At 37.8% G+C, this 27,397-nt stretch overlaps 2 protein-coding genes across 2 annotated transcripts; one reads left to right on the top strand and one right to left on the bottom strand.

Moving 5' to 3' along the window:
• Positions 1–57: 57 nt before the first annotated feature.
• On the bottom strand, positions 58–12,140 carry LOC129949232 (brefeldin A-inhibited guanine nucleotide-exchange protein 1). The gene is made up of 4 exons (XM_056060557.1): positions 11,252–12,140; positions 2,487–4,738; positions 420–2,300; positions 58–263 (listed from the first exon to the last, which is right to left on the bottom strand). Exons 1-4 carry the CDS (start codon positions 11,997–11,999, stop codon positions 126–128), a joined length of 5,019 nt encoding a protein of 1,672 aa, XP_055916532.1. The 5' UTR covers positions 12,000–12,140; the 3' UTR covers positions 58–125.
• A 1,421-nt stretch (positions 12,141–13,561) lies between these two features.
• On the top strand, positions 13,562–21,126 carry LOC129951604 (uncharacterized). The gene is made up of 2 exons (XM_056063846.1): positions 13,562–15,187; positions 20,637–21,126. The coding sequence occupies exon 1, from the start codon at positions 13,876–13,878 to the stop codon at positions 15,184–15,186; it is 1,311 nt and encodes a 436-aa protein (XP_055919821.1). The 5' UTR covers positions 13,562–13,875; the 3' UTR covers position 15,187; positions 20,637–21,126.
• The last annotated feature ends 6,271 nt before the right edge of the window (positions 21,127–27,397 follow it).

Below are 27,397 nucleotides of genomic sequence, written 5' to 3'. Positions count from 1 at the left end.
TACAAAGGCATGTTATTATTTTTACATAATACAAAACTAAACAAAACAAAATACAAATTGTACTTTTCCGTATTCGAAATATATTTACAATAGTCATACTGAAAAAAAACAACACAAATGTGAAATTATTTGCTGCTTGTGATGTTGTAAACTGGACCAATTCGTAGAAACACTCGTCTAAGTACACTTCTTAATTCAGGCTTTAATCCAAAGCACATTATTTCACATAAAAGCGGATAGTAATTTGAAACATGAATAGAAAACTGTAAATATTATTAAAAAAGAAAGTATTAAAAACAAAGAAAATCTGTAAAATGTAAATAATAATTAGTTTATAACTTTTATAACAGTTTTGGGATTGACAAAAAAAAAAAATAACAAGAATTAAAAAATAAATGGTTTTTTTTATCAATACTTACTCTTGAATCAGTCATTTTCAATAATCTCGTTAGCATAAGCAAAAGCAACGATGTCCAACAATCTCTATGCGATTCGGTTTGTAATTTTAAGAAATAAGTCAAAGCTTCAATACAGACCGAAATCAATTTGTTCTCAATTTCTGGCCAGTCATCCCTGCGGTTGTCATCTCCATAGATTTTAAATAAAATGCGCAATACACAAGCCAACGAGGTTGTTTCCTGCCTCAGTATGTTTGGTTTAACTTGTTCCTTAAAACCGGGCCTTCCCAATATGTTTCTCTGCTCGGGATTTAGATTAAATTGTTTGGCAAATCTATGAGATTGCATCAGACAATCGGTTAATTGAACTAGATTTTTCGTATCTAGGTAGCTGTACATCCCTTGTTCCTCCCTCTGGCATTCTATCAAAGCATTGCCTTGATTACCCGATAAATCAGCAGTTGCCAGGGCAAGGGTTTCGGCATCTTCTTTTCGAGACGTCGCCGGAAAGAAAACAATATTATCAATTGTTTGGATTAACTCCAGCTGGACAACGCATTTGATTAACAAATTGTCAATCACGTAACTACTGCTCACTGATTCTGCAGTATATTGTTTCATGTTCTTTTCCGAACCATTGTTCAATGCATATTGGTGGCCGTCATCGTCTTTTCGCAAGACACTTTGATTTTTATTTGTATGATTAGAATTACTTTGATAGTGTAAAAGTAATTCGTTTTGTAATGTTGATTTAAAAATTTCCAACATGCAAGTGCAGGTGTTGTCCCAAATTTCTGGCGTGAACTTAAAGCCATTCGATATTACCAGATTTTCAAGACAATTTGTCCCCGATCTTGCTAGTTGTTCATTGTTTTGCTGCACACACCAATGCAGCTGTGCAAACAAATCTTTTAAGAGCAAATGTCCAAGAACATCAAAATACTGTGTGAATACATCTATGATAGCGTACAAGGCGTGATTGCACGTTGTGGTCATCCATTCGGCCTTTTCCGCTATATGCTCAGGCAATTTCATATTGTCAAATATTCTGAATATAATATTGAATAAATCTTTCCACCAATTGGATTGAAACGTATCGCCGTAGGTTTTTATTATTTCAAAAAGAACTGTCAGGCCGCGTGTTCTCACATCTAGTTTGCATCTATTTATAACACAGGACAAAGAAAACAACATTGGGAACCACCCTCTAACCCATACGCGATCCTCTTTGGTCACCGCAACATCATTCTCCATTCCACCGTGTTCTGTGAATAACTGTTGGGCATTGTGTACACAAAGTGCACACGTTCGGACTAGACGAATGGCTTCCATACTGGTATCTGGAAATTTAGCGTTGCATGCAAATTCCGAGAGACACTTTACAGCATCTTGAAAAGAATCAACCATTATTGCAAATTGCTTCTTGTACAATTCGTTAATTATTTTCGCAGTTGTCTGGAACGCCAGTTCAACGATCGCCTCGTCATTATCACCGGCAGCCAAATGAAAAACGGAAAATATGTTTTTCCAGCCTGATTTAATATTATTCGCTTGCGAATTTACCATTTGGGCTATGCAACGCACAATCATGTCTTTGATTGCGGAAGAATTGTTTTTCTTCATAATAAGCTCAAATGGTCGGAGAAAATCTTTCTGAAAACGGAAGTTGGAGAATTCTCCCTTTTCCATGAACTTTATTGACAATTGTCTTAGGGAGTCTAAGGCAAAGAAGGAGATTTCTTCGTTAGCGTTGCAGCCGACGGTATTAAAATGCTCTCCAAGTACTTGCCATATGCGTGACCACTGCAAACGGATACGCTCCATATTGTAATATGAAATCTCTACGATCTTTTGTAATGAAAACATTCTGGGTTGGGGGTTATGTAGTTCGTCAAGAGATACCTGTGGAGAAAAAAGTAGATATTTATTGCTTTAAATTCATATATGTAAGAATTGTTTTTGTTATTCAATGTCTTCCAGCGCATAGATAAATAAAGATCAAATGATGATTTGAGGTTTAACAATGAGTTATAAATTTAAATCTAATAGGTATTTCATAAATATATGTATGTAAAAGATAAAAATTACCTGGCACAATGCCTTGACAAAATCAACAATTGCATCCCCATCAAGTCGAATTGATCCAGTAAATATCCTATCGACTGCAACGACAACGCTTTGACTACTCGTCTCGCCAATATGTTCTTTGACACTAGGATTTAGTGCATCTTTTAATGTCGTTGGACCGTTAAGGTATTGTGGTCGAACACCAGTTCCAATCAGTTGAGCCAATTCCAATTGGCTGATGCATTTGACTATGTCCAGCCAACTGGATCCCAAGTAATTGCCGTCTGTATGGGCGACTGTTATTAAGGTTTTAATCGTGTCAATGTTTTTCGCTTTCATTTCGTTTATTGGAGAATTTGCTGTTAGCAGAGTAAAACGAGCTAAGGCTTGAACATATGCATCTCTTTCTAGATCCATGTGGAAAATGCAAGCAATCCTAATTGCGCACCTTATACCATCTAAACACAAACTTGCAATTTCCATGTCATCACAATCTTGTAAACCAACGGAGAAGGCGGCCAAAAAGGGTGTCCAAGCCATCTTGAACATGGGGCGGACGTGCTCCAAGTGTTTTGCTGATGTAAAGGAGGCTTTTACATGAGAAACCGACTCCATAAGGCTTTTTGCTGTTTGTGAAATTGTTTCCATTTCCATATTCCACAGAAGTTTTCTTCTTCGTTCGTTTGTTATAATTTGCTTGCCGGGTTTGTTAACAACATTATTTTTCATTTTTATTTCATTGCCAGCTATCTCGTCATAAATCGTAGACAAATATTCCTCTGGCAAATCTTTACTATCACTTATGCCTCGATTCATTTTTATGTATTGTTCCTTTGTCATTTTGTTCTTCACTTGTGGGGAATGTAAATCTGTTGTTAGCATTATAATTGAAAATGCCAACACATAGACCGTGTCGGCGCTTTGGAATAGTTTATTATTCGGATTGCACTCACAATAACGACTTGCAAATTTTTCCATGAGTCGATCGATCTTTTGGGCCTCACCTGGTAGCCGAAAGCCTTCTAAGAGATGTCGTAACGAAGAAACAACTTCCATGTTTTGAAAGTTCATGGCATCAATATATGCGCACATGACTTCCTTTGATTTCTCATCGTTTTCGCCCAAATAGTGGCCAATAAAAGTTTTATCTAAGCGTTCTTCTTCCAGTAACCACTTGGCAACGTCCTTGGTTGCAACGCCCAAAAGTTGCTTCTCTTGAAGGAAGGCAATTCCCATTTTTGGTTTTCTATTGAATAAATCGATTCCAGCCTCCATTACTTCTTTTCTCATCTTTTGTTCTTCGAGGGCTTCTGGCAGATCAAAGGCTTCCTTGTTTTTGTTACTTTCGTATGAATTAAGACTGTAATTTGATCCTCCGTGTAGGGATCTGGTTTTCATGTATTCCATGTTTTCTTCAGAGGGATAATTATTGGTTTGCGGTTTATTTGCACTGTCAGATATTGTTGATTGTGTATTAGGATTTATGTATAAATCTTTACTCCATTCGACCATACATTTGAGAATCGATACTAAGCACTCAAGGCCGCGTATTCTCATTGATTTTTCTTGCAAGGGATTTGCACCTAGTTCTAAGGCTTGTCGGCCTTGGGCTATTTTTGAGAGATCATTTACAAGCCTCTCGAATAAGTTAGCTGATGATAGATCACAGTCATAATTTACATAAATGTCCACAACTGATTGTGCATCTGCACAAATTCTAGTGAGTGCATGGATAACCATCCACTTTTGTTCGAATGAGCTGGAAGATGCCTCTAAGATGTTTAGAAATATTTCCTTGAAGAAGACTTCAATTTGCTTTTTAAGATGAACTTTGAAATTCGACAAGAGGGCAACAAATATCGAAAGTGATAGTTCAAACACGTCCGGTACCAAACTGACGCCGTTCTTTGATAACGCAACGCAAAGGTATTGCTTTATAGCCATGACAAACATCTCATTTGAACGGAAGAGAGGGCCAGCGTTTTGTAAAATTGACAGAAGTAAATGCAATGACAAAACTTTCGATCGAAGTTCATGGGATTTTGGATCAGGTTGACCATCTTGCAGTGGTTTCATGGATAATTTACACAAAGCACGAAATACTAAGAAAGCATCTTTCTGTAAAATATGTGTAAACTTTGCTGTTATAATTGCGTCATTTTCGCTTTGGGTCTCTACGCTTTCCTCATGGCGTGTGGTTTCATCGATTTCAGGACCTTCTACAGGTTTCACGTCGTTTTGTTTTGATGTTCCTGATGTTATTTCCACAGCAGCTAAAATAGGAAATAATGTTGGGTCAGAAAAGTAACGATTTAAAAAAAAATATGTTGAAGGTTACAACAAATAAGAATTTATTTTCTTGGGAACAATTCTATTTTTTCGAAAATTTCTCTTAAAATAAATTTGTATGCGAAGGAGAGATCAAGAACTGCAGAAAAATGTATTTTGCCGATAGGATTTCACATACATATATATAAAGGCTTCAGAACAGTTTCAAATATAAAACAAATAAACACGGGAGAAAGACATACAAGTTTATAAGCTGACAAAAGCATACAAGTCAAACAGAATGTGTATCTTCTAATGTTGAGTGATAGCCCAGCATAAGCGAAACTTAATTTCACAGTATTATTAAATTAGCTTGTAGCACCCGTAGCATGATTGTTGGTGCGTTGGACTGTCATGCCAGAAGTCTTGGATTTAATTCCTGCCTATGCTATTTAAAGTTTTTTTTTCGCACAGGTACTGCCTCTTGCGAGGAATTGACAAGTTCTCCAAGAGTAATTCTCGAAAAAGTGCTTTCTCAAATTAACCGTTCGGATTCGGCACATAAACTGGAGGTCCCCGCTGAATCTTGTCCAAATCACGCTGCAAGAGAATTCTAATAACCTCAACCTTTCGGGCCGTTCTGTACGCAATTAGATCGTCGGCGTACGCAATTGCCTTTGTAAGACTACCTATCAGATCGCTGGTGTAAATGCTGAAGAGAATCGGCGAATTCACCGCTCCCTGTTGAAGACCATTTTAATTGTGAATGTTGTGGTAGAAGTTACATTGCCTATTTTGACAACAAACTTTCTACAGTTATACATATCATAAAGTATACACAACAATGGCTTGCTTATGCCAAGTCTGTTTAGTTTTATGTAAAGACCCTTTAACCATACAGTTTCAAAGGCCTTTTCCAAATCAACCACAACAGCACCTGTGCATTGTTGCTTTGATTTATTCCATTGGATTTCAGAAACAAGTTTAGACGCAGCATGAACTGTGTCATGACCCGCCTTGAGCCCGATCTGTTTATCCGGAATTATTTTGCTGTCCGCAGCTCACTTAGTCAGAACCCTATTAATGATTTTTTCGAAAACTTTGCTGATGCTCGGAAGAAGACTTATCGACCGAAGATTTGACGGGTTGGAGTTGTACTTTTCCTTTTTCGGGAGAGGATGAACCACAGCTGCCTTCTAATGCACCTGATAATATGCATTATTCAGTACATTATGGAAGAGTGTGGTGTATATGTCAATTGCCTCAATCGGTAAAAGTCCTAGTACAACGTTGGATATACCATCGACACCTGTTGACTTTTTGTTTTTTATTGAATTGAAGATGAGCTGAATTCTATGGTAGACATGTGCATTCAAGAGGACACAACCGTCCACAGGTTTTTCTTAAAACCAACCTCTGTCTATCAACTCCTACTCTCACCTCCACGTGGTGAACATCGGGTGCCTAGTACCTCAACTGGAGATTGGGTTCCAACCCCAGTGAAAAGTTGTTGGGGGCAGCAAACGAGAGAAGTGGGGAGAGGTGTTTCCACTAAGGCACCTCTCCTTATCCAGACGGCAGCGGAGTAATTCCCGAGATGGAATCAACGGTGGCGTCTACAGTTCCAGTAAGGTTGAACTACTTAGTGAACACCTTATAGGGCTTCTTCGACTTATTCGGAACCCAGGCCTGTAAGGAGCGGTTTTATCCGGCTCCCCATACTTGGAGTTATACTTAGGATCTGGCCCTCCAGGTTGGGGGTTGTGCGTCGGGGTGACTTCCTGGCCACGTAAAAGCTTTCTAAGTTGCGAAGCACCAACAAGCCTCGGATACGGACGGATTTACTGTTGACAACCAACGCAAACGAATAAAAAACAACGAACTTCGGATATGCACGTTGAATGTTAGGTCCCTTAACAGACCACGTGCGGCCGAAGTATTAGCGGAGGCCCTAGAACGATATAAAGCAGATATCACCGCCATCCAGGAAATACGATGGGATGGGCTGGGCAAAAAGGGGATGAAAACTGCGATATTTACTATGGTGATTGCTACCACGAAAACCAACAGATCTTATTTGGATGCGGATTCGTCATTGGAGCCAGACTTAGGCAAGAAGTCTTGAGCTATAGGTGCATCAATGAGCGCCTCATGACCATACGCATCAAGGCTAAATTCGGCAACATTAGCCTGATATGCGCGCACGCCCCCACAGAAGAGAAAGACGACAACACCAAAGATATGTTCTTCGAGCTCTTAGACAAAACATATGAGCAGTGCCCTAGCTACGATATTAAAATAGTCCTGGGCGATTTTAATGCCAAGCTAGGAAGGGAAGACATCTTTGGTGGAATAATCGGGAAGAACAGCCTGCAAGACAACACTTCCGACAATGGATTCAGGCTCATAGATTTTGCTGCGGGGCGAAACGTCATGATAGCCAGTACGCGTTTTCCACACCTCAACATCCACAAAGGAACTTGGACTTCTCCAGATCAATCTACCGTCAACCAGATTGACCATATTGCGATCGACGCCAGACACGCTTCCAGCATTATGGATGTACGAACTTTCCGAGGAGCTAACATCGACTCGGACCACTACCTCGTTGTAGCCAGGGTAGCACTTCAGATTTCCAGACCCAAGGCAAAACAGGGAGGTGCTGGGAGAAGATACAACGTCGAACGGCTACAATCGCCAAATCCTTTTCCGACCGAGTGACAAGTAACCTCTCGAAGTTCTCTGCCGCCAACACAATGTATCGAAAACCAGTGGCAACATTGTCAAGATGAAATCAAAGAAGCCGCCTCTGATGTGCTGGGTTTCAAACAGCCACCAACAAGGAACCCCTGGTTTGATGAGGAATGTCGGCAAGCAAATGCAGCCAAACAACAGGCACGCAAAGCGGCGCTGCATAAAAGGACGAGAGCTGCTCGTGAGCTCTATGAGCAGAAGAGGCGAGAGGAACGCCGACTTTTCAGAAGGAAAAAGAGAGGGCATGAGAAGCGTGCGGTCGAAGATGTTGAGAGGTATAAAAGCATAAAAGCAGGAATGAGGTTCGAAAGTTTTATGAACAGGTGAAACGAAATTCACAGGTACATAAACCTAGAACCGAAGGCTGCAAAGACGAAAGTGGAAACATCATAGTGGAACCGCAGTCAATGCTGAGGATATGGAAGGACCACTTCTGCAGACTGTATAACGGCGACGAAGAACTGAATTCCGCTGTCAGGCAGGATGATCCATTCAATATAGACGACGAAAGCCAACAATCCCGTCCTCCCGACTTAGACGAAGTAAAGATTGCCATATCTAAGTTGAAGTCTAATAAAGCCGCTGGAGCAGATGGCTTGAATGCCGAGCTCTTTAAAGCAGCTGGAGATAAGTTGGTTAGGAGCATGCACCAACTTATCTGTAAGATATGGTCGGAAGAAAACATGCCCGATGAATGGAACCTCAGTATTGTTTGCCCGATCCTGAAAAAAGGAGACCCTCTAAACAGCACCAACTATAGAGGAATAAGTCTACTTAACATCGCCTATAAAATCTTCTCTGCCGTAATATGTGAACGTCTAAAGCCCATCGTCAACAAACTGATAGGTCCTTATCAGTGCGGTTTTAGACCAGGAAAGTCCACAGTTGATCAAATATTCACATTACGGCAGATCCTGGAAAAAACTCAAGAACACCAAATCGACACCCACCATCTTTTCATCGATTTCAAGGCCGCATATGACAGCATCTACAGGGACGAGCTGTATAGAGCCATGTCTAGTTCTAGTTTTGGCATCCCTGCCAAACTCATCCGTTTGTGCAGGATGACCATGGAGAATTCACGCTGCTCCATAAAGGTTGGAAACAACTTAACAGAACCTTTTGATGTCAAAAAAGGTTTTAGACAAGGTGATGCGCTGTCATGCGATTTTTTTAACATCGTGCTTGAAAGAATAGTGCAGAGCTCACACGTCAACACTAGAGGCACTATCTTTCAAAAGTCTGTCCAATTACTGGCATATGCTGATGACATTGACATAATCGGAAGAACTCAGCGTGATGTCAATGGGGCTTTTGTGAGTATTGAGGCAGAGGCGGCAAAAATGGGTTTAACGGTTAATGAGGGCAAAACAAAGTACATGCTGTCGTCTAGAAAGGACATACAACACCGACGTTTTGGTCAAAACGTCACAATCGACAGAAGTAACTTTGAGGTAGTCAAGGACTTCGGCTACCTAGGCTCCGAGGTAAACGCAGAAAACGACACTAGCGCGGAGATCAAACGCAGAATAACTCTTGCTAACCGCTGTTTCTTTGGACTAAGAAAGCAATTGAGTGGTAATGTCCTCTCTCGAGGGACCAAAGTGTTGCTATATAAGACCCTTTTCATCCCCGTCCTGCTATACAGTGCAGAAGCATGGACCATGATAAAAGCGGATGAAAGCACCTTGGGTCGCTTCGAGAGAAAAGTTCTTCGTGTGATCCATGTCCCGTGTGATCGAAGGGGAGTGGAGGAGAAGATGGAACGACGAGCTGTACGGGATCTACAGCGACGTAGACTTAGCCAGAAGAGTAAAAGTCCAACGACTAAGATGGCTGGGTCACGTAGAGTGCATGGAAAACAATACTCCGGCCCGGAAAGTCTTCGAATCCACACCCACACGACAGCGCAGTAGAGGAAGACCACGGATCAGGTGGCGTGCACAAGTGGAAAGTGCCCTCACCCAACTTCGAGCGCGAAACTGGAGACATCGAGCTAGGGACCGAGCTAGATGGAGAAGTTTGTTGGGTGAGGCCCTAATTCACACATGCAAAGCGCCACCTTAAGTAAGTAAGTAATACCATCTGTGGTTTGCTTTCTATATGGTATCATGCTTTAGCATAAGTTTACAAGTAACTAGGTATACCTAGGGGTATGTCGAAGTTGAATTTTTTGCCCATCAAAATTAAAATTGTTGCATTTTTTTGTAAGTTTGTTAGCTTTGCAATTTTTTAAAATGTCTTTACGACCAGGCAAATAAGGTCAATGTTAAATAAGGTGAATGTTATACTGCTCTGGCATCTACAAAAGAGATGATCGACAATTTCGAGCTGTTAGTGTGTGTATTAAAATGGTGTCCAATGATTTTTATGGCGGTTTGACTATCTGAGAAAATGCGTATAGCCAAGTCGATATCACGTTTTTTCTGAACCAAAAGAAGGCTTTTTTGGTGGCCAAAAACTCTGCCAGGACACGTTACAGTGATTGAAAAAAAAAACAAAATGAAAAACATAGATTTAGTCCGTCGTCTCGACCAACTCGCTCATCGGCTTTTGATCCATCTGTATAAACTGGTCAAAAGGAATTGATGTATCCAAAACAAACTAATGCTATATAAGCAAGTACTAACACCTGTTTGGACTTATGACATCCAACATTTGGCCTGTACAAAAAAACAAATATCCACAAATTCCAAACCAAAGTACTCCAAGAAACTTTGTGAAATAATAAATGCATTTTAATATACAGGAAATAAAAAAATATAAAAAATAACATGTTCACATAATCATCAACTAACTCGTTCCAACTCCGAAATGGAGACCGTCTTAAATCTACGAAACAATATTGAAAAATTTAGAGGATCCAAACCTCATAAGCGTAGTATCCGAGGAATGGTGGTTAGTGCGTTAGACTTGGACTTTGACCGGCAAGATCAATTGTGGTCATGGAAAGTGCTTTCTTAAATTAGTATTTCTGGTTCGGTATGTAAACAGTAGGTCCCCACTATCATTGACAATACTAGCGCACATTAATGATTGAGAGTTGTAAATCACTAGGTCTTGGTTCTCTAAGTGCTATTGCGACACCTTATTTATTTATTTTAACGACCTATAAACCTATCATCATTCCTTTTTAATACCTTAGAAAGATTGATTGATATCCAGTTATGTTAATACTGACTAGAAGGATAATTAACTCAAGACAGAGCAACTTTTCTGCTAGAAGATTCGTTAGTATAGGGACATCGCAAGGTGGTGTTATATCCCCTCTCCTTTGGAACCTTGTGGTAAATGAAATCCTAACTAGTCTGGATGTGGGGGTTTGAGAGTGATTTCCAATGCAGATGACGTTGCTATAGCGGTTTCAGGAAAGCATCTTAACATCCTAAAAGAAGTCTTACAAAATGCCTTTGACATTTAATTGGGCTATCAATTAAAGATCTCAGGCGGGCTAAGTACTAAGTAACTAGAACTGAATTGGAAACGCAACACACAAGAAAGAGTCAAAAAAGCTACCGAAAGATTGGGAGTGTGAATAGTAAGTCGATAGTAATTGAAGATTTAAAGTTCTTATAAGAATGGTTGTTGTTTTTTGTTGGAAAGGCACTATTTCTGTATTTGAAATTAGCTTTCAAAAAATAAAGAATGTTGCAAATCAGACATTTATATTTTTTTTCACTATAAAGTTTTAGGAATATTCACTTTTCTTTTATACTGAGCTTTACACTAAATTTCGCTTTAACTAATTTACTTTTCTTACTTACCTGTTATTACTTCATCGACGATTTCGGCAGCGATGGTTTCTATTTCGTTGCCATTCTCCAAAGATTGTTTAGGTGGTTGGGGTTGTGGTTCTATGTACTCCTCATAAGTTTGATTTTCCATTCGCGTGAATATAACATTAAGCATTTGTGTAAGTGTTGCTCGAGCAGTGGTTTGATTAACAAGATTCTTACTCGACAAGTATATATCATAACACGTCCTTACCGCCTGCAAAACCGTACCCTCATGTACTTCGACATGCTGAGATGTGACAACGGTCAATAAAGCTTTAATAATTTGTAATTGCACACCCTCGTCGGTAGCGGGGCCATTGAAACAGCTGCAAATGGTGTTGACTATACGATCGATAAGTAGTTTTCCTGGATTCACAGAATCATGTATGTTGCCCGTGAGATGACCATAGGCAATAAGTTTTTGCAAGCAGTCTAACGCTGTAATGACTATTCTGGATGTTTTGCTCTGGCAAGCAAGTTCGAAGGGCAGAAAGTAAGTCTCTGCATTAATAATGCTTTCAGCATTTTTGGGCTGCGGTAAGGCAGCGCACGGAAGTTCATTGCCTTCTGCAATTTGTCCAGCACTTATAAGCTCAGCTTTGATTTGCTCTAGCGCAGCGTCGCACGACTTTTTTAGTTGGGAATGATGAGACCGTTTTATATCCTTATCAGATAAAATTTTTTCCAACGCACGAATAATAAACATTTCTTTCGTTTTGGAAAAAGAACTTTGCATATTGAAACTAATTCTTTACATAATAATGAAACATTTGTTAAACAATTATAATAATTAATTATTATTACTAGTAACAATTTTATAATTTATATCTCAAAGGAACAACACGAAAAGTCGAAAATTAGACTTTGCAAAAATTTTATCTGAAACGTCATCACAGCCAGCGTTCAGAAACAAAACCAAGATCTGTTCGATTTCGTATATATTTGTATCCTTCAACGAAATTCTCATGGGTCTGAGAGAATATTCAGGGTTAGTTTGTTCCCAGTGCATTTATTTAAAATCAAAACTGCTGTTAAAATAGTGTCTGAAATATCAATCTGCTTTGTTATGATAAATAATTTCTTTAGAATCAATATATACAAACTATGTACTGTTATTCGATTGACATTCCCATAGGAATCCGTCATGAAAGTGATAATAATTAATTGTAAAAAAGCCATCTCTTGTAGTTAGGCCTCAACAATTTTTATTTTTTTACATAAACAAAATAAAAAATCTATTTCCAAAAGTTTCTCCATATTTTCGGTGAGTCTACTGAGAGGCTTATAGGGTTAACCCACCAATGGTGACCTACTGGTCTGTGAGACCGGGTGTGCGAAAAAATGCGAATAACTTTCTTCTAAGTTATTGTTTTTTTTATTGAATTTGTGTATTGTAATAAAAGAGCTTCTGTTGATTTAATATCATTGTTTTATTGTCAAGGAGCATATATTAAAAAAAAAAACACGATATATTAGTAACCAAGTCAGTGAGACCGGGGCGGTGGCGTCATCATTGATAAAAGTCTAATTTGCGTCACCAAAGGCGGAATAGATGACATCAACTCGAAGTTTCCTACTAGTGGTCCACATCTAGTAGGTCAATAACAACATTGTTCCAGTGAAGTACTTCTAGCAACTCTAATTAATTTAAGTTTAGAGCAACTTTACCAAAATGGTATTATCTGGCGCTTCAACCCCTAGATTTAGCTTCTAGGTTTTGCGAACTTCTCATTTATATACCTTTTTTAAAAAGTCTTCAATGAAGAGAGAAGACGTTATAGAATCGTATATGTTATCTGCCCTCCTCAATATCCTTCTCAACATGACTAGGCAGAGGAAATTAAGTTTCACACTGAATCTATCCTCCACTATCAAATATTGTTAATATGTTTGTTGCCAATTTAAACACTAATATACATTTTCACGAGCTGAGCTTTTGACAATTTTATATTTTTAATATCATCCCTGTTATATGTATCTCAATTTTTCTAAAATTATTTCTCTGCGGCGAAGAACTCGGTGAGGTACTATGGAGAGATTTAATATTAGAATTAACTTATGTGAAATTAACTTTTTCCCATGAAATATGTCTGTAATTCTGGAATGTAAATTTTTACTTACCCAATTTAAATTATATTAATTTTCAAATGACAAACGCAACAAACAAAAAATTAATACTTTTATATCCTCCTTCTACCAAAACTTTCATATTCATATTATTTAATTCCAGTAACGTAACTTTTAATTCAGGTTATCAAACAGTCGCATTGAAATAACCCACTGTCAATTTTTTATCATCAAAACCGATTTACAGAAGTCTGAAGCGCACGCAGGGCTAATATCTTTATAGTAGTGATTTCTAGTTTCTGTTTCTGAGACTGCCCGTGGACAAAACGCAAAGAAAAACCGAATATGTTGTAAATATTATCAAAAAATATCTGAAATGTGTTTAACTAAAACCTGTCACTATACTTTTTTAAAAATTGTTTCACTTAACAAATCTTCGATTCATTCTAAAACACTCCAACTATAATCGACAAACTTAAGGCGAGAAATGGAATGATCTTTGGACCAGCACTTTATTTTCTTAAGAAGCAAAATAAAAAACAACAATGGGTTGCATCAACAGCAAAGAAGAGCTCAGAGAAATACAATCTAGCTCTATTACTAGATCATCGAATGTGTACAGAGTGAATGCTTGTCGCATATCAGCTGACGCTGAAACCATACAGAACGGCTTTCTGGAGCTGTCGCCCAAAGAGCTCGCCTTCCTTCCCGAAATGGGCGAAACTATAAAGTGGGCATTGCAACACTTGCGACGTTATGGCTGCACAGGCGATGTCTTTAGCTTTGAAGCCGGTCGTCGATGCATGACTGGCCCAGGAATCTATACTTTCCGCATGCATAACGCAGAGAACATGCACCGTTTGTTCCAGAGCTATATTAATTCAGTCGCCCGAAACAATGATACTGTCCCTTTAGCCTGTACTGATTTTCCCACTTCGCTAGATCTTTCCTCTTCTCATTCTCAAGATCCGTATTTAGAACCATCGTCTGCAACATCTAGTCTGCTGCAAAACAGAGCAAATCTCTACCGACAAGATTCCGCACAAAGCAGTCCTTTGAGTTCTAACTTAAATTCTCCGAGCTCGTTTCAGGGCGCCAGTTTTACAAATGAAGTTATCCACTTAAACGCACAGACAAGCAGATTTACAAATCCAAACAGTAATTTATATCAGGAGTTTCCCATTAAGCCAAATGAATTCAATAACAATATACCAAATAAAAATAAGTCACAAGACGTGCCCCCGCAGGAGCTAGCACCAAATATACAAAATGTTGATTCAATTGATTGTCTGCAGCATCCCCGAAAGTTTTTGCCCATCAACGATGATGAACAGCATATGTACGAGAATGTAATTGACATTGATAAGTCGGCTAGTTCGCTAGAGGAGCGTTGTTACGAGAACTTCAGTAGTATTAATCTTCCAATTTTAATAAATGAATCGACGAACAAAACACCAACGAATGAAAATAGCGCTGTGGTTAATTATATAACGCTAGATTTAGTGCAATCGCCCACTTCAACAGATTCATTTTCTTTAAAAGTGAAGACAAATGGAGCTGCTGCGACGGCAGAAACGTTAGCAAAAAAAGACAGCAACAACGAAATTGTAAACACCATTAAGGGACAAGAGTATCGGGGGAATAACACTTTGTTCCCAAGAGCTATTACGGAATTGAGTAATAGCAATCCAGATGCAGTTGTAAATGAGAGTTCGTCTATGGGATATTCGACGATAGACTTTATAAAGACTTGTGCTTTGATAAAAACAGCACCTGGTTGTGATGTTGATTGCCAAGAGTCTAGGATAACGCGACATAGTACGTGCGTACTTAAAAATAGTTCTTTAAGTGAATAAGGTAATGCATTTATAAAATTTAAATTTTTTTTTTTTAATTTCACTTGATGGTTAGTATCTATATTTCTTTATCTACATTAAGTTTAAATAGAATATTCAATTGATTATAGAATATTCAATTGATTATAAGAACAGTGCGGCAGTTATTTATTGGCTTAGCATGCTATTTAAGCTTTGAAGCAACATTTTGAGCCTTGGAAACACGCTATTTTGTTAATTTTTGTTTGTCTAGTATATGCATATATTTACTATCAAACATAGTTAATTTGATTAAAATAAGTTTTTCAGGTTTAAAGAAAAAAAATATTGACGATAGAAAACAACTTATTTATTAAGCACTTAATTATTGGCACAGTATCTTTGTCTTGCAATAAGTACAGCTTTCTGATAGTTCTATCAACCAAATTAAAAACTGCAGTTACGGTTATTCAAAAAAAAATGTGTGAATACCAGTAGTTGTTTAGAAAAAAAAATAAATAGGTTTTTGCAAAAATTTCTGGTCGTCCTCGGATTTTGAATACTCGTGAATGCAGCCGCATTGTACGGAAAGTGAAAGTTACCCCTCAAATTACATCAACTTAGAATTTCACCCTAGGACGATAAGAAGAGTACTCCATGAAGGTGAATACAACGCACGTGTTGCTAGCCGTAAGCCAATGATTTTTCCAGCTAACCAGCCAATGATTTTTCCAGCTAACCAGAAAAGAAATTTGGAATATGCATTTGAGTACGGAAGCAAGCCAAACACTCTTGAGATGATGTACTATTTTCTGACGAGAGTAAGTTTAACGTTTTCCGTTGTGATGGTCATACAAAAGTCCGGGGAAAACTAAATACAGCACTCCAAAAAAATAACTTGGCACCTACAATAAAACACGGCGGTGGATTAGTGACGATATGGGGGTGCATGTCTGCTGCGGGCGTGAACGAGTTTGTTTTTATCGACGGAATTATGGACAAGAAAGTTTATTTAACATTTTGAAAGAAAACCTGAAAAAAATGTTCTGAAAAGTTGAACTTAACAGGCTCGTTCAAGTAAAGCACGACAATGACCCGAAACATACGGCTCACGGCGTGCGTATGTGGTTGACATATAACATTGCACATGTGCTTTTATGGTAAGACTTGGATAGACGCGTAAAAAAGCCTTTGATATCTAATAAAGCTCAACTCAAACTAGCATTGATAGAGGAAAGGAAAACATCGGAAGAGAAACGACCAAAAATTTGGTGCATTCTATGCTAAGGCGTTTGGATGCTGTTATAAAGCAAAAGGTCCTCCCTACTAAGTACTAATACTAACTTTTATTTATGTAAATTACTCTGTTTAAAGATTTAATATATGGTGCCAATATTTTTGTACTGCAAGAATTAATTTAAATTTAGACAATTTATTTTAAATTAAACTAACTGCGTTTAATAGTGTATACCAATTCAAATTTTGAAAATATCGTTTTTTCAAGGCTTAAAATGTTGCTTCAAAGTTAAAAAGCGTGCTGTGCCAATAATTAAGTGCGGCACTGTGCTAAAAAAAAAAAACCAAGGTCGATTTAAATACAAACAAATTGCAGGACACTGATAATAACGAGCTAATTTTGGATAATATAATATAATAATAACTATTGTCCGTGTAAATTTTAGTGCACTTTAAGGTGAAGTACAACCCTTATTTCAGCATTCTCTTAATGAAAGTTTCATATTTTTTTCGAATTTAAAAAGTAAGGCAGGTTTTATTAGAAAGATTATTGCAAAGTTAGTCAAGACAAATTTCTCTAACTATCAAGTCAAGTCTACTTATGTCAATGACAGCTGATAATGTTTTCTAATTCAACTAAAAGCTGAACTTTATAACTCTGCTATTTAAATATTTTCTTCAAAATTGTATTAAATGTTTTTTGAAAAAGGTTTCCTTTTCAAATTGGAAAAGAAATAAGTAAATAGAAAATACAAATCGTGCTGGATTTGTACTTTGCCTGTGTAGTGTTTTGTAGACAGTAAAGTTTTTTGCAGTTTTTAGCGAAGGAAAGTCTTGAGTTTTAAATTTAAGACACTTAAAAACCAACTCGTTTCCAAGATCAAAATTATGTTCAAATAATTCAATTGACTGCCAATGAAGTCCCTTATTTCTTTATTACTTTTTGAAGTTTCAAAGTACATAAACTACATTTTATCCTTATGGCGTTAACTACCACCACCTTTATTACTCGATCATTTCTTTTCAGCAAACAAAGCAAAATAATAAATGTTACCAGCATTCATTAAATACATAGTGCTTATTATTTAATTTTTGTAATAATTTAATGTCAATAGATATTTACTTCCGCTAATCGAGTGGATTTGTTGTTGTAATTATTTAACAAGAGTTTACCTACTTTTTTCACATATATCTAGCAGGCTTCTTTTATAATCTTCTATTTTTAAACTAAATAAATGGATAAAGAAATGAAAACGGCCTGACAAAAAACATGAGTTTAAAATCATTAATGCAAACAATCATGTAAGATTTGTATTGAATAGAAGGGGTATTCATTATTTTAAATACTTACGTAAGGTGGCAATACAGTCCGGGCGTACCTGGGTCTCAACCAACATGCGTCTCCAGCCAGCTCGTTCCCTAGCTAGCTGTCTCCAGTTTCGCACGCCAAGCTGGTTGAGGTCTTCACCCACCTACGTGCGCCAACTGAGTCCCGGTCTTCCTCTACTGCGCCGTCCCTTGAGATTGGATTCGAAGACCTTCCGGGCTGGAGCGTTGATGTTCATTCGCTCTACATGACCTAGCCATCTAAGCCGTTGAACTTTAATCCTGTTAACTAGGTTAGTGTCACTGTAAAGCCCGTGCAGTTAGTTGTTATATCTTCTCCTCCATTCTCCATCTATGCGTACGGGACCAAAAATCACCCGAAGAATTTTTCTCTCGAAGATCTCATCTTTCTTGATTATGAAAACCGAGATAAGATGGTGATTTTAGATGCTCGAGAGAGGACTTAACTTTTTAATTGCCTTCTAAGTGCAAAGAAGCAGCGATTTGCAAGAGTTATTCTTCGTTTGATTTCAGTGCTTGTGTCGTTGTCTGTGTTTATAGCGGTGCTTAGGTAGACAAAGTTTCTTTATGACGTCGTAGTTCAATGTCCTTTTTTGATGACAGCATATACTTGGTCTTGCCCTCATTGAACACTAAACCCGTTTTCTTCGCTTCCGTCGCAATACTCAAAACCGCTCCACTAACACCACGCTTTGATCTTCCAATTATGTCAATATCATCTGCGTATCCGAGTAATGGGTTGGACCTTTGGAAGATTGTGCCTCTAGTGTTGACGGTTGAGTTTTGCACAGTTCTTTCCAGAACGATGTTGAAGAAGTTGCATGTCAGTGCATCGCCTTCTCTAAAAATTTTTTTGACAGCAAATGCATCGGTGAGATCTTTTCCGACCTTGATAGAGCAGCGTGCACTCTTCATCGTCATTTTACACAAACGGATAAATTTGACAGGGATGCCAAAACTAGACATTGCTCTGTAGAGCTCTTCCCTATGGATGCTGTCATACTCGGCTTTAAAATCGATAAAGAGATTTTTTGTATCGATTTGAAGTTCCTGGGATTTTCCAAGATCTGCCGTACTGTGAATATTTCGTCAATAGTGGACTTCCCTGGTTTGAAGCTAGACTGATAAGGACCTATCAGGTTGTTGACGAATGTCCTTAGAAGTTCACATAATACGGCAGAGAAGATCTTATATGCAATGTTAGGGAGACTGGTGCCTCTGTAGTTGGCGCAATTTAGAGGGTCTCCTTTCTTATGTATCGGGCACACTATGCTGAGATTCCACTCATCGGGCATGCTTTCTTCGGATCATATTTTGTAGACGAGTTGGTGCATGCTCTCTACCAAGTCATCGCCTGCTGCTTTGGTGGGCTGACACGGGGTCAGCGTAGAATGCAAGCATCTTTGTTGTTGACTTGAATTATGTTTTCATCCATAATGTCCATGACGTTGAGGTACCTGGGCTCTGGCAGTCGCTGTTGGGTTGTCATCCTTCTTGGTTCTGGTGGCTAGATGAGTTACCTGCTAGCTTTTTAGCCAAGAGTAGTAGGTAATTTTCCAAATTATTTTTTCTCGCTTCAGAATAGATTTGGTTGTTTTTGAAGTATTTTTGACGCCCCCTTTCAAAGACAAGGCCAGTGCAAATTCTCAGGATCTTTCTTTCGAAGGCTTTAAGCTTCTTCATGGCCATTTTGGAAATGGTGGTCCAAACAGGAAAGCTGTATCCAATGACTGGTCTCAGCACTTGTTTGTACATCAGGATCTTGTTCTGTTGACTTAGTCCATTGCTCTTTTTCATCTATAGATGGACACGATTAAAGGCCCAGCTGGCTTTCCTATGAACTTTCTGGGCATGCGGGTTAAACTTTAATAGCTCGTGGAAATAAATTCCCAGGTACTAAACGGTCCTCTTGGCTAAAAGTGACGATCCATCTGGGAGTTACAACTTCAAGTTTCTGCATATTGTCGCTTTTCCAGATCCTTTACGGACGACAGTTGATGGCCTTTTGTACCAGATCAGTTCCGACTTTGCTGCGTTGGTTTTAATATCCCATTTATGATAAAAATCAAAGAGACGGTGAATGTGTGCTTCTACTTTCTCACGGCTATATGTGGTGACATTGAGGAGCAGTAGGTCAAAGAATCATAGGCGTATAGAAGGTTCTCACAGTTGACGGGGTTAGGTTGGTCAGATGTCAGGATGCTGCATAGAAACGGGCCGAGCGTCGATCCTTGGGCAACTCCAGCCCTGATGGTCCTCATTGACGATGAGCATTTCTCCAATTTTACATAGAATTTTCTGGAAGAGAGAGAAAAATAATTCTTATTAATGTGATTGGAAAACCCAGCATGTGAAATTTATGGATAAGGCCTTCAATCAAATACGCTACCAAATGCTTTCTCAACGTCCAGAAGGCATCCAACGGTGACACGATGGCTATTAAGAGTTGTGGTGATGTCGTTTTCAAACTTCATCAAAGGATGCAGCGTCGAATGTTTTTCCCGAAAACCGAAAGACATTTATTACCAGGTGACACTACCCTTGCATTTCCCGACGGAATACGTTTTATACGAGCAGATATTCTTCGTAAGCTTTTCACCACTGCTTAAGGATAGCGCACCCAGCATTTTGTAGTTCTTGCCACAATGTCGTTAAATTTCTTGACGCAGAAGGCTGAAAGTTCTAAAATAAATTAGTTAAAGCCTTCAATTCTCAAATAAAAACTTGAAACTTCTTACTGCTGTTTTTTATAAATTTATAATATTTATATTTTATATTTATGACTTTCAACAAGACTAAAGCAATTTTAATTTTTCTTTAAATAAATAATTTTTGTTACATTGTAAGAGTTATGTGGTTGTGCGCTTAAACATTTGTTTAAATCAAATAATTTTCTTTACACATTTCAGATGGCGAAATATTTAAGAGCATATGCATTTATATTTTTAAAAAATGCATTGGATATGGATAGCTCAACGCCGCCGGCCGGTGACCACCTTAATATAGGCGAACTGAAGTCCAAATACAACCTACAAATAAATCCACTATTCTAGTCGCTTTTCATAAACTAGTCATTAGAAATGTTTTCCATAGTGGTATTTTGTGGCTTGAATTCCAAACATTAAAAATGTAGATAGGTGCATTTTGAATGTTTGAAATTCTAGTTATCTTAAACAAATCATAATATCAGTGAGCTTTTGTTGTACTTAATAATAAAAAAAAAAGTTATATAACTTAGCGTGTTTTGCAACTTTTAAACAATATTTGTTTTCTCATAAATATTCAAAGATAGTTTATGATCTATGCTAGGTAGAGTAAGTTATAAGTGACAAATACAAAATTAAAATGTAAATACTAAAGTAAATATATGTTGAATACTATTTATTACATTGAATCTAATTTGAATTTCTTTTCCTTACAATATATTTTGTTATTTCCGAGGTTTTTAATGTACAGCCGAATTCTGTTATCCCATCATTCGATCAAAGCTTTCGTTTGACATGAATGTTTCATTTTCTTAGTTTGTTTTATATAATGAATTTAAAAAAGTAGTAGTTGTCTTTTGTTTAACTGGTTTCTTACCAAAATACAATACTTTTCTTTTACTAATTTAATTTTGCTCATTCAGAAAAGCTTTACACAATTAAGTTTGCGTTTACATAACTAGTAATGGTCTCAAATTAAAGATAATTTGAATAGCTTGAAATTGTATTGGGAAAGTTATGGTCAAGAAATTAGCCTCTCAACTGGGAAAAAGTGAGGACTTTCGGTTAAGGTAATTTTTGGCAATGTTGCGTTAGTAAATTTAGTTTTTTTTTTCTGGAGATCTTAGTTATATTCATGTATTTTCAAAAATTAGCTACAAAACATTTTTTTAATAAAAATTTGTCCAATTTATAGTAGCCCAACAAAATTAGATGCAAATATGTATGTAAGTGAATATCTTAATTTGCTCGAATTTATTAAAATAACAAAAATAGATCCACAGATGTGCCATATAAAAAGAGGCTGGGATGCGACCCCCACTGATAACTGCGCTGCTTAAAAGTTTGTAGAGTGGGTTAAAAAAGTTGTTAGTTGAATTATTCTTAAAAAAATTAAAATTACCAACAATGGGCAGGTTCAGCCGACATAAGGGACTTAAAAGTAAGGCAATTTTCTGGCATATGATCGACCAGCTGCCAAAAAATTGCCTTCCAATTAAGGCAACTTTATTGGAAACTTGGCTGGAAAGCTAGTCAAGAAAATCTCCCTAACTATCAAGCCGAGTCAACTCATGTCAAAATGACAATTGATCATATTTGTTAATTCAACTAAAAGCTGAACTTTATTAACTCAATGATTTTTTTATTTTCTGTACAACTTCATTGAATGCTTTCTGTAAAAAGGTTCCTTGTAAATTTGGAAAAGAAATAAGTAATATTTCTTTGAAATACAAAATACAAATCGTGATAGACTTGTAGCTTGCCTGAGGAGTGTTTTGTAGAAAATAATGATTTTGCTAGTTTTTGTACTATGAACTTGAAGTAGAGGTTTGTGAAGTAAAGTTCTGAATTTTAGATTCATGACACTTGAAAAACTAACTAGTTGCCTTGGTGAAAATTTACGTTCAATGATTGAATTTGACTGCAAATAAAGTCCCTAATGTTGTCTGAACCTGCCCAATATTTTTCTTATAAAGAAATAGAACAGTTTGGAAATCTAATTTGGCTAAATAGATTTTTAGTCGACAACAATATTTTACCAATTTTAGTAGCATTTCTTAAATTTTTACAAATTGAATGAATTTAAAAGATATCAAAAACCGAACATCAATTTTTACCAAATTTGCATACTATTTACTTGTATTTATTTATTTACTTTTATTTTTATTTTTGGATTTTTATTATTTTCATTTATTGTTTTTTTTTTGTAAAAGGTTTCCTTTTCAAATTAAACAATAAATTTGTTTTCAGTTTTTAGCGAAGTAAAGTCTTGAGTTTTAAATTTAAGATATTTAAAAACCAACTCGTTTCCTTGATCAAAATTATGTTCAAAAAATTCAATTCCCTTATTAGTACATAAACTACATTTTTATCCTTGTGAAAAAAGCTCAGAAATTTAAAGTAACCTAATGCCCATATTATTGAGTTTCTTCAAAACTAGTTGTTAGGGTAGGCCAGAACTAGTTTAAAAAGGTAAGTTCAGTTTTAATGACCAGGAGAAAAATATGATTTTTGGCAGTTTTTCAGAAAATTGATTTATGTAAATGTCAATAAAATTTTAATATTCAAACACTATTTTATTTTATATAACATCTAAATCAAATTTTTGAAAAAAAAAATAAAAACCTTAAAACCAATTTCTTAAACCAGTTTCTAGAGTAAAGTGTGTAAGATTTGCTTATTTAAGTACCTTATATGCACACGTTCAAAGAAGGCAGTTGACTGCAAATGAAGTCCCTTACGTTGGCTGAACCTGCCCATTGATACAACTGCCAAAAGACACTGGACAGGCTCAGACAGTAAAATACAGCCATGGCCAAAATAATAGCAACGCTCCTTACTTTTAGGAAATACTGTATCTTGCACTTTAGTTAGGCAAACATGTGAACAAATAGCTGTGTTATTGTAACGGTTATCATATTGCCAATCTATTCAACGTTTGATCTTGTCAGTAAACAAAAGTTATTAATAATATTATGCAATCAGTAGATAGCAACTACAACATTTGCTGGCCAAAAACTAGCAACATTTAAATAAAAGTAAAAAAAATGTTAGCTTGAAAAAGTCAAAATTTTGGTAAGATTTGTTAAATCTGAGAACAATTTTGAAATTTTGGCTTATTTTTTTAAATATGGCACATAGAAATGGGAAAAGAGAAGCACTACACTGAAGACCAACGAGAAGCCATTTTAGCTCTGCATAACATTCTGCCAGAATGGTGTGGAATGCTATAAACTACAAAAATGTTGAAGAAACCAGAGGGCGTCCGTTTAAAATGACTGCAAGCGACAAAGCTACGTTGGTGGGAAAAGCTAAAACGAATCCGTTTATGTCCTCAAAATATCTGCAGCGAGAAATACGAACGTCAGCCTCCATGCACGATCTTCAAGGAAGTGCCCTTACTAAGAAAAATACAGGCCAAGAAGCAGTGGAGGAATGTGCTTTGGAGCGAAGACACGAAAATAAATTTATTCATAATGATGGAAAACAGTTTGTTCGTCGTCCAAAGTGCAAAGCCTATAATCTGCAGTGCACAAAACGATGCATGGAGGTGGCAGCATAATGTTATGGGGTTGTCTTTCTTGGTGGGACGTTGGTCTTATATTAATTAGAGATGGCATAATGACAAAGGAGTCGTATGTGGACACACTGCAAAATATTATGCTTTCATGGGCTGACGAAAATGTGCCACTTAAATGGCGTTTCCACAAGCTTTGGTGTCAGCGAAACAAATTGGACGTAATGGAGTGGACTTCTCAATCACCGGATTTAAATCCTATTGAGAACCTCTCGAATGAACTGAAGATTGATTTTAGTAAGCCTAAACCTACCAACAAAGCAGATCCATGGAGAATTAGCCAAAAAGTGTGGTATTCGATTCCACAACAAAAGAGCAAAAAGTTGGTAGTCTCTATGCCAAATCGAATGGATGCAGCGTTGAAAAATAAATGGTTTTCAATGAAATATTACATATTCATTGCTAATATATAGAAAAATGCGTTGGTTATCAAAATGTGTTGTTTTTTGTTAAATTAATCAAGTGTTGCTATTATTATAACCAACTTGTTGGGAAGCCTAAAGTAAACAGACTACGAAATTTTGCTTTTCTTTTAGTTTTTCTTGAAAATTGTATATAAAATAGATAAAGAACATACTTACCACTTATATATCGTCGGCTTACAGGTAAAACTCACTAAGTGCAATTTTGAGCGAAAGTGACTTTATATCGCCAATGACTCAATTTTTTGGTAAGCTAGTAGTACCCGTGGCATGATGGTTAGTGCGTTGGACTGTGCGGAGAAACCCACAAAGAAGGAGAGTGCAAGCTGGGGAATGAGCGGGTTGAGGATTTGACCCTGCTCAAGTGTGTCCTTTGTGGAAACCAAGGGCACCCGGCTTACTATAGGGGTTGCCCTAAGGTCCAACAAATGAAACAGAAACAGGCCAGTCAAAAAGCCGAAAAAAGTCGACAGGCTCCAACACAAAAATTCGTAGATCCCAAATTTTCCTACGCCCAAATGGTGTCAGAGAATGGGAACACGAGACAGGCTCCACCAACGGTTGCCCCAAAGGCCCCTGTGCCTAAGGCACCAGAGGTGCAGCCTGACATTGTAGCCTTGTTATTGAGCATTCAAGGTCAACTAACAGGACTGCAAAGTCAGATAAAGGAGCAAGGCAAAAGGGTAGATCATCTCTACTCTTTGTTGCCTGGCCTGGCGCAATTTAGATCATAATGGGCGCGCTGCCGGAGACGCGCCTTAAAGTCCTAGCTGTGAATGTAAATTCACTGATTAGGATTGAACGAAGAGCCAATATGTTCCAATTGTTGACAGACTACAGTCCCGATGTGTTTATGGCTAGCGAAACTAAGCTAAACCACAACCACAAATTGACTCATAAAAATTACAATATCGTAAGAAGAGACCGGCCCGACTCCACTCAAGGGGGCGGTGTCGCTCTCTTTATACGAAAAGGCATTAATTATAAAGTCATATACAACAATGAATTGCGAAAGCTCAAGACGCTAGAAGTTTGCGTCGTATGCATCTCTCTCTCTCAAGGGAAGCGGATGTATATGATTGCGGCTTATGCGGCTGGAGCTCCGCAGGTTACTTACTTTGATTCAGAACTCGAGATTCTTTTTAGGGAACTTAAACTGAGCTTGGAAGAAAACTATTTCATCTTGGCCGGTGATTTGAACGCAAAACATGAAGATTGGGGAAATCAACATAGTAATCCCAGAGGTAATCATCTTTTTAATTTGATGAATCTTTACAGCGTTGAATATGGCGTCGACCTTTCTGGACCTTTTGCTGTACGACACCAGACTGACAGTTACAGACAAAGTGGGTAATCACCCGCGAAACTGCTTACAGACAGTCGAGTACGACAGTGATCACTGCGGACTGGCTGCTGTAATGCAGATTCCGAACGAACGCGTGGAGTTGGAGGAATACTTTGCAACGCACTCTTACAATTACAGTAAGATGCGTTGGCCTCGTTTCACCAACGCCTTAGCGAGAGAACTTCGTTCGAGTGACATAGCCCCACCAAACAACAGAAACCTGACACATACAGAAATTGACCAACACTTACAACAGATGGACGAAACAATAAAACGAACGATGGAACGGACAATCCCAAAGTACAGAGAACGGGACCTAATGGACGCTTACAGAAACGCGACAATTGACGCACTACGTAGGCACAAGAGCGGCTTACTGACAAGACTCAAAAACTTGCACAGACGACTTACAGACCCACGCGACTTGGAGGTTAGGACACTGAAATCGTCAATAAAAAATGCCAATCTGTTGATTAAGGAGAACTACAGGCTATCAATTAACAAGTACTGGGACCGCAAGATCCGGTCAAGAAATTCGAGCGACCCTAGTATGTTCCCTAAAATCAACAAGATATTCAGAAAAAAGAACGACAATGACCTTCCGAGTCTGAAACTCCAAAGAACCGAAGAAAACAGAGACGTACTCATGACAGCGCAAATAGATCCAGAAGAAGCCATCTTTGACGATGACTTTTATATAATTGAAGATCCGAAGGAAAAAGTGGAGGCGGTGGGAGCTGCTTTCCAGCAAGTGTACAAGGTGAATGTTAGCATTCGCCCCAACCACGACCTGGAAAACAGAGCCCTACTTAATCACTTTTACCTTCGAAATGATATGACACAATGGCGATCTGAGAACCGCGGTTTCATGCGGTTCAATGACGATTCCTTGGCAAATGCCATAATCGCCGAGCAAACGGGACCAAGTCCCTTGTTAGTGACGAAGGTTGAGCTTCAGCTCATCTTCAACTCAATAAAAAACAAAAAGTCAGCAGGTGTCGATGGTATATCCAACGTTGTACTAAGACATTTACCTATGGAAGCAATTGACATTTACACCACACTCTTCAACAATGCACTGAATAATGCATATTATCCAGTGCATTGGAAGACTGCTGTGGTTCATCCTCTCCCGAAAAAGGGAAAGGACAACTCCAACCCGTCAAATCTTCGGTCGATAAGTCTTCTTCCGAGCATCAGCAAAGTTTTCGAAAAGATCATTAATAGGGCTCTGACTAAGTGGGCTGCGGACAACAAAATAATTCCGGATACACAGTTCGGGTTCAAGGCGGGTCATGACACAATTCATGCTGCGTCTAAACTCGTTTCTGATATCCAATGGAATAAATCAAAACAACAATGCACAGGTGCTGTTCTGGTTGATTTGGAAAAGGCCTTTGACACCGTATGGTTAGAGGGTCTTTACCTAAAACTGAGCAGGCTTGGCATAAGCAAGCCATTGTTGTATATACTTTATGATATGCTTAACGGTAGAAAGTTTGTTGTCAAAAGTGGCAACGTAACTTCTACTACAACATTCTCAATTAAAAATGGTCTTCAACAGGGAGCGGTGAATTCGCCGATTCTCTTCAGCATTTACACCAGCGATCTGATAGGTAGT

The sequence above is a fragment of the Eupeodes corollae genome, chromosome 3, assembly GCF_945859685.1.
Source record: "Eupeodes corollae chromosome 3, idEupCoro1.1, whole genome shotgun sequence".
Classification (NCBI taxonomy): Eukaryota; Metazoa; Arthropoda; class Insecta; order Diptera; family Syrphidae; genus Eupeodes; species Eupeodes corollae.
This window is presented reverse-complemented; position numbering and strand designations above follow the sequence as displayed.

Bases quoted from the DNA above. Each gene is read 5' to 3' on its own strand.
- LOC129949232 (XM_056060557.1), bottom strand. From the start codon at position 11,999: ATGCAAAGTTCTTTTTCCAAAACGAAAGAAATGTTTATTATTCGTGCG. The intron at 2,301-2,486 runs GTAATTTTTATC...TTTTCTCCACAG, and splicing joins TTGTCAAGGCATTGTGCCAG to GTATCTCTTGACGAACTACA. The intron at 264-419 runs GTAAGTATTGAT...TAATATTTACAG, and splicing joins TGAAAATGACTGATTCAAGA to TTTTCTATTCATGTTTCAAA.
- LOC129951604 (XM_056063846.1), top strand. From the start codon at position 13,876: ATGGGTTGCATCAACAGCAAAGAAGAGCTCAGAGAAATACAATCTAGC.